Genomic DNA, 15609 nt, shown 5'->3' with positions numbered 1-15609 from the left:
TACTAATGGAGGCCTTTGGCCCTGGAGAAGAACAGAACGCAAACTACAATTTACTTTGTCTTAGGATTAGCTAAAGTAGCTTAGAATCCTAAAATCGCTGCTCTGTTTTCCCCTGTTTCTTCCATTTCGCACTTAGGGTCTTGACACCCCCGCGGCGAGCTGGTTCATGCCGTCGTTGCAGGCGCCCGTCGCGCTCACCGCACGCACCCGCGCAAAGATCGGTCACGATGCGGCTGCGTGGCAACAAGGGGGTCCGGTGTTTAAAACTCCGGCCCCATTTGGCTCGAAAAGAAAAGAAAAATCTTATCTTTCTTTTCAGAAGTGCCAACGCGCCATCATGCCATATTGCCATGTGCCCCTTTGAATCAAAGGATTTATGTAGGAATTTCATAGGATTTAAATCCTATAGGAAATTTTCCTATTTGGCCCTTTGATTCAAAGGATTGAAGCTTTCCAAATCCTATGAAATTCCTATGGAATGGCATATTGCATGTGGATTTTGGAGGAAATTTAGCAAGAGCTCCAACCTCTTGGAAAATTTCCTTTGAGTCTATCTCTCTTATCCGATTCCTGCGTTTTTCCTACGCTCCAATCAAACGATCATTCCTGTGTTTTTCCTGTATTTTGCAATCCTCTGTTTTACACTTCAATTCCTGTCAGAATCTTGTGTTTTTTCTATTCCTCCGTTTTTTCTACCCTACGATTCAAAGGGCCCTAAACCGGCAATATTCAGGTTTTAAGCTCCGTTGCCACGGAATGACTTGGCGTGCAGATGAATTATTCCTCCCAAATTTTCACAGCAATACCAACTTTTCCAATCTTCCGTGCACTGAGAAGAGAAGATACATCAGAAATGTTGTGCGTTGTGCTCTGCCTATATATGTATTGACTTGTTGCCAGCAGGCTAATAAATTCATATGTGATTTGCTCCAGGTTCCCATGGACTCGATATATGAGAGTTAACACCAAACAAGAACGGACGCAACAGAAAGCTTGTGCATATGTGTGTATGTGATTATACCCAAAGCTACTCGACAAAGTTTTCAAGATTTGTCCTCTCAGTGTTGCACTCCAATACTCCATTTCACATTTTCATTTCCATGGTTAGGACAATTAAAGCACAGTAGAAAAAATTACACCTTTGCTACTCGCCGGGCAATTAAAAGAACCCAAACAATTCCAGTCGAATTTACTCACCGTCGACTCGTCGTCCTCCTTGGCAATGGCGGCATGCCAATTTAGGGTTCGGGGGTGAGTGGTGTGTCAGTGGTCGTGTGGCGTTGCCTTGGTCACACGAGAGCGATTGGCTAGTATTGGCGACGGGGAAATCTTGGCAGTGTGGTTAGGAGGCGATGATTGAAGGGATGCAAAGTGTGCGTAAAGTAGAAAAAACGATAAATATGTCACTCCATTAGTAGGGTTTCGATAAAATAGCACCTACTAGTATGCAAAGGATAAAATGTCACTCAATAGGTTACCTTCATGATATTTTACCTTGGGAAATTTAAAGACCACAATATCCCTACCCGTTGGAGAGAGGAAGGGAGAGGGGCCCAGGGAAAAGGCCGAGCCAGTGCTTGCCTGCCGTAGGCAGTGAGAGTGTAGGGACGGGTGGCGTCTTGGAAAGGAGAATGGGGTGACAAGGTGGCGGCAGGGACAATAGGGCGGAGGGAGAATGAGGCAACAATGCAGTCCAATGCCGCCCATCTGGACGCTTGCAACTCGTCGCCTTTGGCGCCGACAAGGAAGGAGGACGGTAGCATTCTCAGCTCACCGCCCACTCCATCCATCTCCTCTGATGCCGATGGGGGAGAAGGATGGAGTGGCCAGCGCCCCATCTACCTCGCCGCCCCATCCTCGCCCGCCTCCCGCTCATTCTGGCGGGTAGCATTTCATTGAAAGCCCACGAATGGAGTGGCGTATTATCCGCTTTCTCGCGTAAAGTATATGCAAAATGCAACATTAGTTGCTCTGAAAAAGTTGTGGCTTTCCTTTCCTCGTATATGTTAATGATGCTAAAACTACAAGCCTGTTCAATATGATATCTTTTCCAATTAACCCAAAAGAATTGCCTTACTTATTTCTTTTGTGGACAGCACGCAGCGAGCCAACGATGCAGCCACCATGGCCTTAACATGTTGAAAAAGATCCAGATCAGTTACAGTAGGATTCGCGGCACAGATTTACATAGCACCTCTGAGATTATTTTCAGGGCAGCCGATTGATTTGAGTGTATATATCAGAAAAAAAAAATTTCAAGCGTGCACGGGCTCACCAAATTATCAAGGGACGTACGCAATCACAATTAATTGAAACAGAAATGTTATTATCAAGCAGAGGTGACCTGCCACCTATACCTGCCTGCTTGGTCACAGCTGGCTATTACCCACACCAATTACCAATGTAATTGCAAGAATGCAATATACCGTCATTCTTGAACTGCGGAGTAGCAAAGGAAAATGCTAAGACAATAACAGAATGCTGCATCACCAAGTCCGTACATAAGGCAGCAGCGCACGCAACGTTAGGTATCTCTCAAAAAAGGTCTTTCTTTACTATGAACAACTAACCAAAACATAAGGGAAAGAAGATGTGTTGTGAAGCAGAAGTTGCAACATGAAAGAGATGAACATTTCGATCAAATCTTCCATTCAGTAGTTTCTAGAAAATGTTCACTCTAAAGGACTTATGAACTTCCCCAGCATTTCCACTTTTCGGTCGTGTGGTTCACTACATATTCTTGAAAATGATCCTATACAAAATCAAAGCTAACAAGATAAAACAGAAAAAAGGCAGCACTATAAACAGAACTTACACAGGATTATATGCAAGACTAGAATGCAGCAAGGAGACAGAACATGATAATGGCTGATGTAGCACTAAGTGCCCAAGACAAAAATGCAAGCGCTACAGCAAGTTCGAATCTCCCACAAGGCAGTTGTGGATACCTTCTGCAGAAAAGCACGTCCCTTTTAAACAGAACCATAACACCTCCAGCTGAGCAAGATGCAGCAAAGGACAGAAGTGCAGTTACCTGCATCAAATAGATGGAGTCAATTTATGCTGCTGAAGTCTGTGAATTATAAACGTGGTTGCATGAATGACACCCCAATTGCTCAAAAAATGTCGCAATTTGTTTGAAAACTCAATCCAAACCAGGTTGCATACCATGCAAACAACATAGATTTCCATGTCAAACAATAGTATTTTTATATAGAAAATAAAGAGAACTACAACAAACCAAGCTCCCTCTTGCCATATAATAGTAGAATGCACTATATTGCAGCAATCAGTTATCTTCAGAAAATAAAAGGCACAGCAATCAACAGAAGTTGCCTAACCTATTCTATTGTACCCTCTAAATGGCACTTCTGTGGTGTTTGCTCCAGTAGGAAGTGTAACACCATATAGGATGTGCCTAACTATCACAAACAATCTAGTGGAGCTGATCTAAAAAATTTTGGATCAAACAAAAAAAAAAATCCAAGGCAACAAGTTAAGTGATAAGTGATAGAGTTACAGAGTTTAATCATTACCCAGTCTCCAATGACAAACAAACTCACGAGAAGAGCATTGTTGAGATCCCTTTTGACTGTCAAGGCATACACGTCAAGGCATGCAAGTCCCAAGCTCCACAATGATTGTAATCCCATTGATGCAATCAAGTAGCTGAAATTTGAAAGCCACAACAAACTCATTACATGATTCAAAGGAAGATTGCGCCAAAGAGGGTGCGAATACAGGAAGGACTGTTGTACCGGTGCCTACTAAAACCGACTAAATACAAAGTTACCAAGAAAAAGGTCATCACTGCACTAGAATTGTAATACGAATGATTAAGGTACACCAAATCCACATGCATCATATGAAAAATAGGAAACAGCGCATAAACCAAAGGGGATTATCAATTATCTTTGCCGAATGCCGATATAACCAGCATTAACAACAAAAGCCAATGTTATAAGTTATGACATGTACACATACCTCGTGAACATAAACAACTGGATAGTATAGTGATAGCTTCATAGTTTTTTTTCAGATCTTATTAGAGGTTGTAACTTGTAAACCACATTCCCAGCTAACGCACAGCTGCCATTTGATAGTGAAAGGCCCTCATTTCTACGATTCTACTCGCAATTAGCTAAGCTCCTTGTGAATCATCCACTCCTCACTACCCAATTTTGGAAGGCCGCAAGCCAATTACTCACTAATTGTTCCAAAACCATCGAGCGCAAAATTCATGCTCTTCACTGCGCCCCAACCGAAATTACCCACCCAAATCTGCCATCATCAACTCGCATTGCTCCAGGCGAAGAGAGGGGACGAAACGACACACTACACGGATCAACACCACCAAAATACGAAACTCCGCCCCCCAAAATCAAACGGGAACGCGTGAGGGCACCGTACCAGAAGGCCGTGTAGTTGGCGAAGCCGGCCCCGGACGCCATGACGCCGATGGAGGCTCCGGCGAAGGCGACCTGCCCCACCCGCATCGCCAGCCCGCCCCACGTCCCGGGCCTCCACCACGCCACCTCCCACATCCCCCGACCCCCCAAACCCCTCCTCCTCCGCCGCCGCCGCCCTCCCCCTCACCTACCACCACCACCGGCCATGGACCAACCGGATCACCGCCGGCGCACTCCAATCGAGGTGGTTGGAAACCAAATCGCGCCCAAAACCGCCGCAGTTTCTAGGCTCACACTCGCGGAGGAGGAGGAGGAGAAAAAGGGGGAGGAATTCTGGCTGGCGCCACGGCGGTGGTGGTGTTAGTAGAGTTGTTGGTGCGACGCTGACGCTGACGAGCGCGCGCGAGAGAGAGAGCGGCGCGGGACCCAGCTGCAGCGTGAGCGCGTGGATGACGGAGGCGAGGAGGAAGACGACGACGACGGCGACGAGTCGACGAAGCGGTTTGTTTGGGCTCTCCGATCTGGAGATCCGACGGCTGTGGGGTTAGCCGACGGGGTGGGGGATGAGCGGTCGCGATCGTTTGTTAACGTCAGGTTCCGTACGCTGACAAGGCGGCGAGCGAGTGAGGGTGTGTTTCACGCCAAAATTGAAAATTTGATTTAAATTAAAACGACGTGACGGAAAAGTTGAAAGTTTGTGTGTGTAGGAAAGTTTTAATGTGATGGAAAAATTGAAAGTTTGAAGAAAAAGTTAGAAACCACACCTGAAACAATAAAACTGCACCGCTGCTGCACGGATGGGTAGATAGATTTTGGCATTTTGGTACGGAAAGGTGGCGTTGTTGCTTGGATTATGCATTTATGCTGCATAGACCGCATGGTTAGAGTAAAAAGTAAGCGTGAGTAGTAATAATTAGTAAAGCGACCCATTGACAAAATATTTTTCTTCGACGTGAGATTTGTAACTTTTTATTTTGGTGGGTTTAAAGTTTTGTGCATTGTACATGAAAGAAAAGATGAATGGAGTGTAGCTCAACTGGTTAAGTTTATTGTGCTTAAACCAATCCATCCGGATTTAAACCTTAGATTTGCTAAAGTGTTATCATTTTCGACTAATTATTTTCAGTGATGCACGACATACTTCCTTCATCCAAAAAAAACTCAACCTAGTATTAGATTAGACGCTTTCTAGTATGTCCAAATTCGTTGTACTAAAAACATCACATCCAATACTATGTTGGGTTTTTTTAGACGGAGAGAGTGCCCATTAACAATGAGACGAATGCTCCGATATTTTGGAGATATTTGTAGGGATAAGGGGCTTGTTTGATAGAGCTTCGACACCTAAATTTAGTTTCAGGAGTTGAGTCTATAGTGAAGTTGTAGAGCTGCATAAACCCATCTCTATCTCTCTAGTTCATTTTGTGAGAGAACTCCACCTAGTTCCACTCTTATTTTTTATGAAACCGAAACTGTTTGGCTGAACTCCAGCTTGAGCTGGAGATGTGACAAACAGGTCCAAGGTGTGAGTGTGTGGGGGTGAATGTGTGTTATGAGTATTTGCGGTTATAATATATTTATTTATATAAAAAAACAAAAGGTAGTAAAGTCTTGGCCCTACTCAGCAATTGAAAAATAATGCTGGCGAAAAAAAGGTTTATATAGTTTAGTAATCGAAAGGGTAAAGCTATGGTCGAAGTGGAGGTGAAAGTAATACTACTGCTACGTCAGCGTGGCGGCGAAAAGTGGTATGCGAATATTCGGTGCGATTTCTTTTCTTTTACGGTAACAGAAAACGCGACACAAACAAACGGACCACCTATACATTTATTGATAAATTTTCTCCTAAAAATATAACAGATGTAATTATAATACAATCGTAGTGTAATTACACTATAACTTATATATAATTACACTGTAACTTGTATATAAGTTTCACGTAATTTTGAATCGTTAAATCTATTACAAGATTTGTTTTGGTGAGAAAGAAAAAAAAAATCACAGCACACACATATGTGTAAGGATTTGTTCCCACAACCTCCATTTTACCGAAATAACATATTACAGAGAGATTTTTGAAAGTTACATACAAGTTACACTATAGTTACAGTATAATTACATGCAAGTTAGAGTGTAATTACACTATGATTATACTGTAATTACATCTGTTAAATTTTTAAGAGAAAATTTGTCGATAAATATATAGCAAAATCGCAAACAAATTGATCCCAAGCTGTCAGCCTGTGAGATCATCGTCCACTTCCCGGGCCTCTTTTCGCAGGCCAGAGAGCGGCGACATCGGGTAATACATGGGCTGGAAAAAATGATGAGGCCCATGGCATATCTAGGCCCATGTAACGTGCTGCGGGCCTGTGGGCAAGATGCCAACAGATTAGCGCTCCACTCCAGCGCACAGCACGGCAGCACCGACAAACGTCTTGTGCGGCGGCGGATCGCCATCGGAGAGTGGTGGAGCGCCGACCGGCCATAGCTGTCATCGTCGTCGTCGTCGAGCGTTTCCTCCGGGCAGCGCTCTGCTAGGCGTCTGCCCCCGACACAATCTTATCACCATTATTAGGTCTGTTCGGTAAAGTTTCAGTTTAGGTTTAGTCGTACAATTTCAGCTCTATTCAAAACATGACGAAAGCTGGCTGAAGCGTTTTCACAGATAAACTAGGAATGTGGAGCTAGATTTTGGATGCTCCACAACTTTACCCCAGGTCTCCATACTCAACTCTTAGAGTTGAATTTAGAAGTTTGGAACCTATTAAACATGTCATTAGCATTGGTTGCTAACCCTTACGTTTGTAATTAAATCCATTGCCGGTAGTAGCTATAGCGTGAGTTCTAATTTGTAAATAGCAATTAGCTATAATAACTTTGTCGTTCTTCGTAAGCATATTTTCTGAACGGTTAAACGGTGTTATATATAAAAGTTTTTAAAAGAATCAAATAAATCCATATCTCTTCTCTACAATTATAAAAGTTGAAGATGTTTTTGTCGGTACTTTGGTACGTCATCCGTATTTGAGTCAGTTATTGAGTTCATTCGTTTTTGGAATTACAAATTTAGATTTGAGTAGGTTTTTAAATTTGTTTGCTTTTGAAAATATATAGAGAAGGAGTCGTATACGAAATCTCTTTAAAAAAACTCGCATGCTAACTTAAGACGATCTAATTGTAGCTCATGATCTTGTAAAAATAATATCCAATCAAATTCTTACAGTGAATTTCACTTTAGCTAAACCGTATAACAATAATAAGATTAAGATAACCTTCACCTATTGCAACGCATGAGCATTTTTTTAGTTTATTTTTAATTTTAAAACAATTAATATTTATTTGATTAATTTTAAAACTTTGCCGCCGGCTACGTCACCTCGCTCAAGCTCCCCCGGAGGCCTAGACGGTCACGTCGTGCCGCTCAAGCTCGAGCTCTGCCACCAGAAGTGCCACCGCGAGCACTGCGCCGGCGACGCCACTGCGCTCAAGCTCCGCCACCAGAAGTGCTGCCACGAGCACTGCACCAGGGACACCACTACACTCGAGCTCTGCCACTGGAAGTGTTGCTGGTATTTATTACGAGCACAGAATAATCTGCAAGCGCACATATACCGTTGTAGCTTTTACTAAGAGTATTCTAGGGTAGCGTATCCACAGAGAACGTGTGTGTACAATTTAAGAACATGATTCTTCCAAGAGCAACAATTAAATGATAGGATTGAGATAGAGAGGATTTTTATGAGTTAATTAACTTAACTTAATTTAAGGTAAAACTATATCAATTATTTTTATGCTAAAATTGACGGTCGGATTTGGTAATTAAGTACCGTCAACAAGTACCGCCACGAGCACCGCGCTAGCAACGCCACTATGTCGAGTTCAACCGCCTACTATGCTTGCGGGCTCGAGCACCGCCACCGTCCGTGCTGCCGCACTCGTCCTCCGCCGCCGGACACGTTGTCGTCGAAAGCGTCATTGCGCTCAGACCGTTCCCTCTCCTGCTCCCTTGCTCACTCGCTCTAGACCGTAGGAGGAAGAAGAGATGAGCATGCATGAGAGGAGGGGATGAACAAGGGCAGTATGATCCAAGAAAAATAAAAAATGCAGCAAAGGGATATGTGGTGGTATGTATCTGATTTCAACATATATTTACAATGCTATTGTTCGAATTAGATAAATGGTAATGACATATTTTTTTCCGGGGTAATGACATATTTTAAAACTGTCAAATTTATAACAACATATATTCAATTAACCTTTTTTATTTACTCGTGAGTCTATCAAAGACTCAAAGTAATAAAGATATAGATACAGATACAAACATATATATACACGTATACATAGATATAGTGATATAAAGGAGAGAGATATAGATAGATGTAGATATAATAATCAGATAGTACAAGAAACAGCTGCCGGTCGTCTGCTATAAAAACCTCCAGCCATCTCTAAATGCGTGGCCCATGGTGTCGGATTCATAGCCGCGACGAAATCCCCATCCCTAAGTGTCACTACTACTGGTACGGTGATGTGTACATCTCGCCCACCGGCACGACCTCGCCGCGCTTTCCATTATTAGCCGCTCTTGCAAGTGTGAAGTGTCCAGGTAGCCATTTTGCATGCATTTTCCGGCTTGTGTACAGTGCTTGCAGCAGAATACCATGGCCCGCTGCTTCGTCCTCAACACCGGCGCCAAGATCCCGTCGGTCGGGCTCGGCACATGGCAGGCCGAGCCGGGCGTCGTCGGCAATGCCGTCTACGCCGCCGTCAAGGTGATGTTGCGTTGTCTGAATTTCGTGACAAGTTAATTTTTCATGTGTCTTTTGTGCTGTCTGAATTTTCACGCAGGTTAATTTTTCATGTTCTTTTGTGCTGTCTGAATTGTATGCTTCTACAGGCTGGTTATCGGCACATCGATTGTGCTCAAGCCTACTTCAACGAAAAGGAGGTAAATTACTAAATTTGTCTCCAATTTGCCTAGTTAAGTGAACGATCTCTGAGTTTTCAGAGCAGCCTAACCAGTAACCACTGTGGCTCTGTAGATTGGGGTCGCTCTCAAGAAAGTGTTCGACGAGGGCATAGTCAAGCGCGAAGATATATTCATCACCTCCAAACTCTGGTTAATTACCTTCTTAATTTCATCCTCATTCCAAAACCTCCAAACATTCTTGGCTTAGGCGAGCACCAGCAATTACAGTAATCTTGGAACATGACTGAAGAACTCGCAACTTCTTGCAGGTGCACTAACCATGCTCCGGAGGATGTCCCGGTTGCACTGGACAGCACGCTTCAGGATTTGCAGACCGACTATGTGGATCTTTACCTTGTGAGTATGCAATGCGTGTGAGATTCATGTTCCATTTCGTGATAAGTTTCAGTCCATTTCTGGAGATGTTCTGGTTCTGGTTGTTACTTTCTTCTTTTTTTTTTTAGCCGTGTGTATTTTATACAGAGACCGAGGGTGACTCAGTTTGATTGTACGATGTAATTAACTGAGTTTAAATAAAGCTTTCATTATCTTAAAAGTATCCGAGTTGAGGATGCTCACGCTGTTCGTCAGATCCACTGGCCAGTGAGGATGAAGAAGGGCGCCGGCTTTGGCGGGCAAAACGTCCTCCCGACCGATATCCCGGCGACGTGGGCGGCGATGGAGAAGCTCCACGACTCCGGCAAGGCTCGCGCCATCGGCGTCAGCAACTTCTCGAGCAAGAAGCTGGAGGACCTGCTCGCCGTCGCACGCGTGCCGCCGGCCGTCGACCAGGTGGAGTGCCACCCGGTGTGGCAGCAGACCAAGCTCCGCAAGTTCTGCACCTCCAAAGGAATCCACCTCTCAGTATGTTGCTCAGCACTGCAAACTACCGCTCCCTTTATTCTCAGATACTCCCTCCGGGATTTTGGTTGAATAGGATATCCTATATACGTGTATTATCAAACCAAAATCTCTTATATTTTGTGATGGAGGAAGTAATTAACATTGGCATTATTTAAGCATAAACTTTGAACTTTTTTTACAGAAAGTTTTATAAACATATGAAAATACACTATATTATTGAAGTATATAAGTTATAAATATAACCATACAATTTCATCACAATATAATCATTTGAAAGCAATATGTGGTCAATGTGAGATAACCTCAGTTTACTGTGTCAGTTATTCATGAATGAGTACATTTATAGGGGAGTGGATTCTAATTCCTCGATGGGATGTCCCCTCGTATATTTTTTTTTTCAAATTCGATACAAATAGTCGTAAAAAATATGAAAAAAATAACTATGTTGAGTATTGTGATATCTATCTGTCAAAAAAAATTAAATTCGACTTACACATCGAGAAATAAAAAAGACAAATTCAGATGTGAACAGTACACTACTATTCATATGCTGAATTTATCTTTTTATATCTCGATGTGAGTTTGGACCTAAGATTTTATGGAGTTGTATAGATAGGAGTACATCCATTTTTTAATAAAATGACAGTTAACTTTTTGATAAGCATTTGATCATTCGTCTTATTCGAATTTTTTAATGCGAATATAAAAAATAAGTCATGCTTAAAGAACATTTGACGATAAATCAAGTCATAATAAAATAAATAATAATTACATATTTTTTAATAAAACGAACGGTCAAACGTATCTTAAAAAGTCGACGGTGTCATATAGTAAAAAACAACAGCGTCATATATTAAAAAACAAAGAGAGTATATTTGTGTGAGTGTTATCAATTTTTTCTAGAATTTTTATAACCGTTTGAATGGTTTTTAAGCATCCCCTTGAGGGATCAAAATAGTTCCCCCATTTACAGTGGTAGTAGTACTACTAGTATTACAACCGGTAGAAGTGATTCTAGCTGTAGTTTTATGATTTCTACTACCAGAAGTACCAGTAGTTAAGGTGGTAGTATAAATTAGATATCATCCATTAGCTTAGATAAGATGAACGGTCTAAATTGATTCTACTACCAGTAGAATCAATTGTAGAACACATAGAAAGAGAGTAATTAACCTGCCTGATGCTGAACAGCTGAAGCTATTCTGAACAGGATATCACCCAACTCTGAACTTCTCCTTCAGTGCATTATCCTAGTGATGTGCTTCAAATCTTCTTCTTTGTCATGCGTCACTGCAGGCGTACTCGCCGTTGGGCTCGCCGGGGACAGCGTCGGTGAAAGCGGTGGGCAATGTGCTCGCGCACCCGGTGGTCGTCTCCACGGCGGAGAAGCTGGGGAAGACGCCGGCGCAGGTGGCTCTACGGTGGGGGATTCAGATGGGGCACAGCGTGCTCCCGAAGAGCACCCACGAGGAGAGGATCAAGGAGAACATTGACGTCTATGACTGGTCCATCCCGGAGGACCTGTTCATCAAGCTCTCTGAAATCGAGCAGGCAAGGCCGGAGTCAGCTTCAGCAGCAGACGCTCTGAAACTCTGTTCTTGTTGGGTCTTTTTTTTTGGGCAAGATGGTGAATTGGTGATGGTTCTCATGAATGGCGATTTTGATTTGCAGATGAAGCTGATCCGTGGAGAATTCTGGACTCACCCGGAAGGCGTCTACAAATCAATCGAAGAGCTTTGGGATGGCGAAATCTAATGATCGACTTGGCTGGACTGAAGTTTGCTTTCTTCGTGTGGGTGAAAATCTGGAAACTGCCATTGCTGCAAATAAAGTGGGGAAATGTTAATCAATGAATGAATAAAAGGAGTTTAAGTCTACAGCTACCATTTTGCTGGTACTGGCGTGTATTTTTACAAGAACCGGAATCCAGAATCTTTACCGGCAAAATTATCAGTAATTTGGACATTTGTTTAAAAGAAGGCTTTATCACAGATTTTGGATGTAGTTTGACGTCTGCTTTCTTCTGCTCACTCGCTCAGTTCCTTAGTAACCTGCGATGCGTTTTTCCTAGGTGTAAATTTAACTTTTGTGTGGATAACTAAAGCATGCCAATTCAATAAAGTATTTTAAAACATATACAAAATGTTTCACCTCAACGAGTCCCCGCCAGGCGATGGCATCAGGTCAGCACTCCAGTTCGCCACTCTGATCTGAGGTCTCAGCCTCTCACCATCTTCTGCGGTGCCAGCTAGCCAGGCCCCTCACCTGCCGGGGACAGGACATCACCGGGCAGTGTCCAGCAGCTCACGGACCCCGCACCAGCAGCACAACCTGCCCGCCACTGCCATTGAACAAGTGAAGGCGAGTTCATTGGGGAAGAAGCATTGGCAGTGTTAGAATTGTCACCTGATGGCATAAGTGTTTACTAGATAATAGATAACTTGGCCGCTGCATCTCTGATGGCATAAATGGGCATGAGTTTGCGATATGAGTAGCATATTTGGGACAAGTAAAATTTCAGCGACATAAGATGTTTTCTCTCAAGTGTACAATGATTTTTAAATGCTGCCAGTAAGTAGTTAGTCAGCATCTTGATTTTGTTGTATGACTTCAGCAGCTAATATTTCTAGTTAAACTTGTTTCGAAAGTCTTTCTGAAATATAAATTGACTTGACTCACCCTTAAAATAAATTACTTGAGCTGTGATGCTTGCCTATTGCCTTCTCTTTGGCAGATCAATTGCCAAGATGCGATTTCTCTATTTCAAATTGCATTAGCTTCGTCAGTTGCAGGTTTCTCTAAGTCTCATCTAGAGTGGTCAATTATGTATTATTAAATGGATTCTGGAAGCTCTTATTTTAGAGTATACTACTGGTGATCACCGGGCTCATTTCAACCGCTGCATACCTTGGCCACCTACCATTAGTGCTCAGATCTTCTTGCTCAGACACCAGGTAAGCTCAAGTTCGCTCTCTGTTGGATTCCATCGACACAAGAAGAGGAAGCTTGGAAACCAAGGATAGTTTGATCTTTGGAGTGAATATGGCTGAATCCTTTGTCCTAAACACCAACGCGGCGATCCCATCAGTCGGTCTCGGCACCTGGCAAATTTCACCAGGTGCTGTTCAAGATGCCATCCGCGCTGCTGTCCAGGTCTTTTCATTTCTTCTTGATGATTAACAATCAATATAGGCGATAGTCTTATTATCTTCTATTTCGTTGTTACTCATGCTGCACCCACCTGCGTATAACAATCATGTCGATCGACTGGATTTTTCTGTTCATTCATTTGCTCAGTTAACCCAAAAAAGGTTAATTAATACCTGAAATGATGACATTTTTCAACTTCTTTTGAAGAAAATATGAACAGTTCTCATCTGGTCCTTACCTCTGTTTGGATGTAAATGTTATCTTCTTGTACTGGTGCAGGTTGGATATCGTCATATTGACTGTTCTCCACAGTATGGTAATCAGAAAGAGGTAAGTTGCTCCTGAAACCTTCATGCTTCTATTTATATTAAGCTTAAACTGAAATGCAAGGATATCTGAAATACGTAGTAACTTTATATTTCTTATACACCGTTTGCGGTTGATTCCAATAATAGTTTGACAAATGTTGCACTAAGAATGACAAAGTAATATTACGCAGTTGGTGTCAGAGCCTTGCAGTTTAAGGTTTTAAGAGTGATTCAACTACATTTCTTCACTGTCAAATACTCATCCCTCTAGAGTTAAAAGTAGGCAAAAGTTGCGTCTGCTTTTGCAGGTTGGTTTGGCACTGAAGAAATTATTTGACGAAGGTGCGGTTAAGCGTGAAGATTTATTCATCACATCTAAACTGTGGTAGGTTGTAAAACTATACTACCTTTCGTATTGCATATTTTTTCTTATATAAAATGATTAATGAAGTCAATTCACTGTAAGAAAATGTTCCAAAATTTTCAGGTGCACACACCATGCTCCAGAAGATGTGCCAGAGGCGATTAATACCACATTAAAGGATCTGCAGCTTTACTACTTAGATTTGTACCTAGTAAAATATCCTAAGCTTATACTTCTTGTAAAAAGAAAACTATTCAGTTATAAATAGTATTTGCATTTGTGCCATGGGTTCTTCTTACTCTTTGTAACAGGAATTCCTAATCCATTGTGACAATCTTTAATCTCTCCTACAATTTATCACGTCACAGGTCCACGGTCCAGTTCGTGCCAAGAAAGGTACTAAATTGAGTGTGGAAAATTACCTCAAGCCTGATATCCCAGCTACATGGCAAGCAATGGAGAAGTTGTATGATTCAGGCAAAGCTCGTGCCATTGGCGTGAGCAATTTTTCATGCAAGAAGCTGGAGGACTTGCTCAATGTTGCTCGCGTGCCTCCAGCGGTCAACCAGGTGGAGTGCCATCCGGTTTGGCAGCAAGGCAAGCTCCGGAAGCTCTGCCAATCCAAGGGCGTTCATCTTTCTGTAAGTTCGAACTGTATTAAGATGTTCCTCTGATCCTCTCACTGTTTACTTTCCATTTCTTTCCAACTTTGGTCAGCAACTCAGTATATTAATCATTTACTTCACTCTGATTTGTTTTCATGCTATTCTTGCAGGCATATGCACCATTAGGTTCACCCGGATCACCAGGGAACGATGGACCAAACGTTCTGAGCCATCCTACTGTGATTTCCATTGCCAAGAAGCTGCAGAAAAGTCCTGCTCAGGTTGCTCTTCGCTGGGGTATTCAGATGGGACAGAGCGTGCTCCCAAAGAGCGACAATGAGGTGTGGACAAGGGAGAACATTGACATATTTGACTGGTGCATCCCTGAAGAACTGATGGCAAAGTTCTACGAGATTCAACAGGCATGGCTCCATATTTTGACAAATTACTTGCTGAAAGCCTGATACTCTAAAGATTTTTCCTGAGCTGTACGTTCTGTTTGCAACATGCAGGTTAGGCTTTTCAAGTACGAATTCTTGACCCATCCGACGAGCTTTTACAAGTCGCTGGAGGATTTCTGGGACGGGGAGATCTAAAGCCAGCAGCCAAATTCAGTTCCCCAGTTCAGCTGCTCGTGGCGTTGCATAACAGTTCACCGTGTTTAGATGCTTCGAATCAAATGTATCCAGGATAGGGATGAACACTTTGTAATGGATCCCAAAAACTGTCTTGAGTTCGTCGATTTCTAGCATTCTCATAAGCTCATTGTTCAGTCTGACTGCCTGAGTCTTTTTCCTGGAAAATCAAGAAAAAGAAGAACCGTGAGAAGCAGCCATCAAGCAGGCCGTACAAGAGAAATTTGGCGCCGGCCGCGGCGGCGCAGCGCGCAGCGAGGGTAGTATTAGTACACCTTCCTCACCAAGGGAGATGGGAGGTG

The 15609-nt window shown here is 42.8% G+C and overlaps 2 protein-coding genes across 4 annotated transcripts; one reads left to right on the top strand and one right to left on the bottom strand.

Moving 5' to 3' along the window:
- Positions 1 to 2005: 2005 nt before the first annotated feature.
- Positions 2006 to 4825, bottom strand: LOC127772991 (CASP-like protein 5B2). 3 transcript variants are annotated; one of them, XM_052298997.1, is made up of 4 exons: positions 4411 to 4824; positions 3537 to 3669; positions 2949 to 3034; positions 2006 to 2129 (listed from the first exon to the last, which is right to left on the bottom strand). In XM_052298997.1, the coding sequence occupies exons 1-4, from the start codon at positions 4542 to 4544 to the stop codon at positions 2078 to 2080; spliced, it is 405 nt and encodes a 134-aa protein (XP_052154957.1). In that variant the 5' UTR covers positions 4545 to 4824; the 3' UTR covers positions 2006 to 2077. The 3 variants fall into 3 exon arrangements, with proteins under 3 accessions (XP_052154957.1, XP_052154956.1, XP_052154955.1); XM_052298996.1 differs by lacking the exon at positions 2006 to 2129 and adding an exon at positions 2169 to 2439 and having other exon boundaries at positions 4411 to 4825; XM_052298995.1 differs by lacking the exon at positions 2006 to 2129 and having other exon boundaries at positions 2525 to 3034; positions 4411 to 4809.
- Positions 4826 to 8890: 4065 nt separating this feature from the next.
- LOC127774242 (uncharacterized) lies at positions 8891 to 15465 on the top strand. The gene is made up of 15 exons (XM_052300495.1): positions 8891 to 9184; positions 9310 to 9360; positions 9455 to 9531; positions 9651 to 9738; positions 9973 to 10245; positions 11542 to 11796; positions 11917 to 11989; positions 12980 to 13037; positions 13245 to 13398; positions 13675 to 13725; positions 14012 to 14088; positions 14191 to 14278; positions 14436 to 14708; positions 14843 to 15094; positions 15185 to 15465. Exons 1-15 carry the CDS (start codon positions 9032 to 9034, stop codon positions 15266 to 15268), a joined length of 2007 nt encoding a protein of 668 aa, XP_052156455.1. The 5' UTR covers positions 8891 to 9031; the 3' UTR covers positions 15269 to 15465.
- The last annotated feature ends 144 nt before the right edge of the window (positions 15466 to 15609 follow it).

Source organism: Oryza glaberrima, chromosome 5 (genome assembly GCF_000147395.1).
Source record: "Oryza glaberrima chromosome 5, OglaRS2, whole genome shotgun sequence".
NCBI lineage: Eukaryota > Viridiplantae > Streptophyta > Magnoliopsida > Poales > Poaceae > Oryza > Oryza glaberrima.
This window is presented reverse-complemented; position numbering and strand designations above follow the sequence as displayed.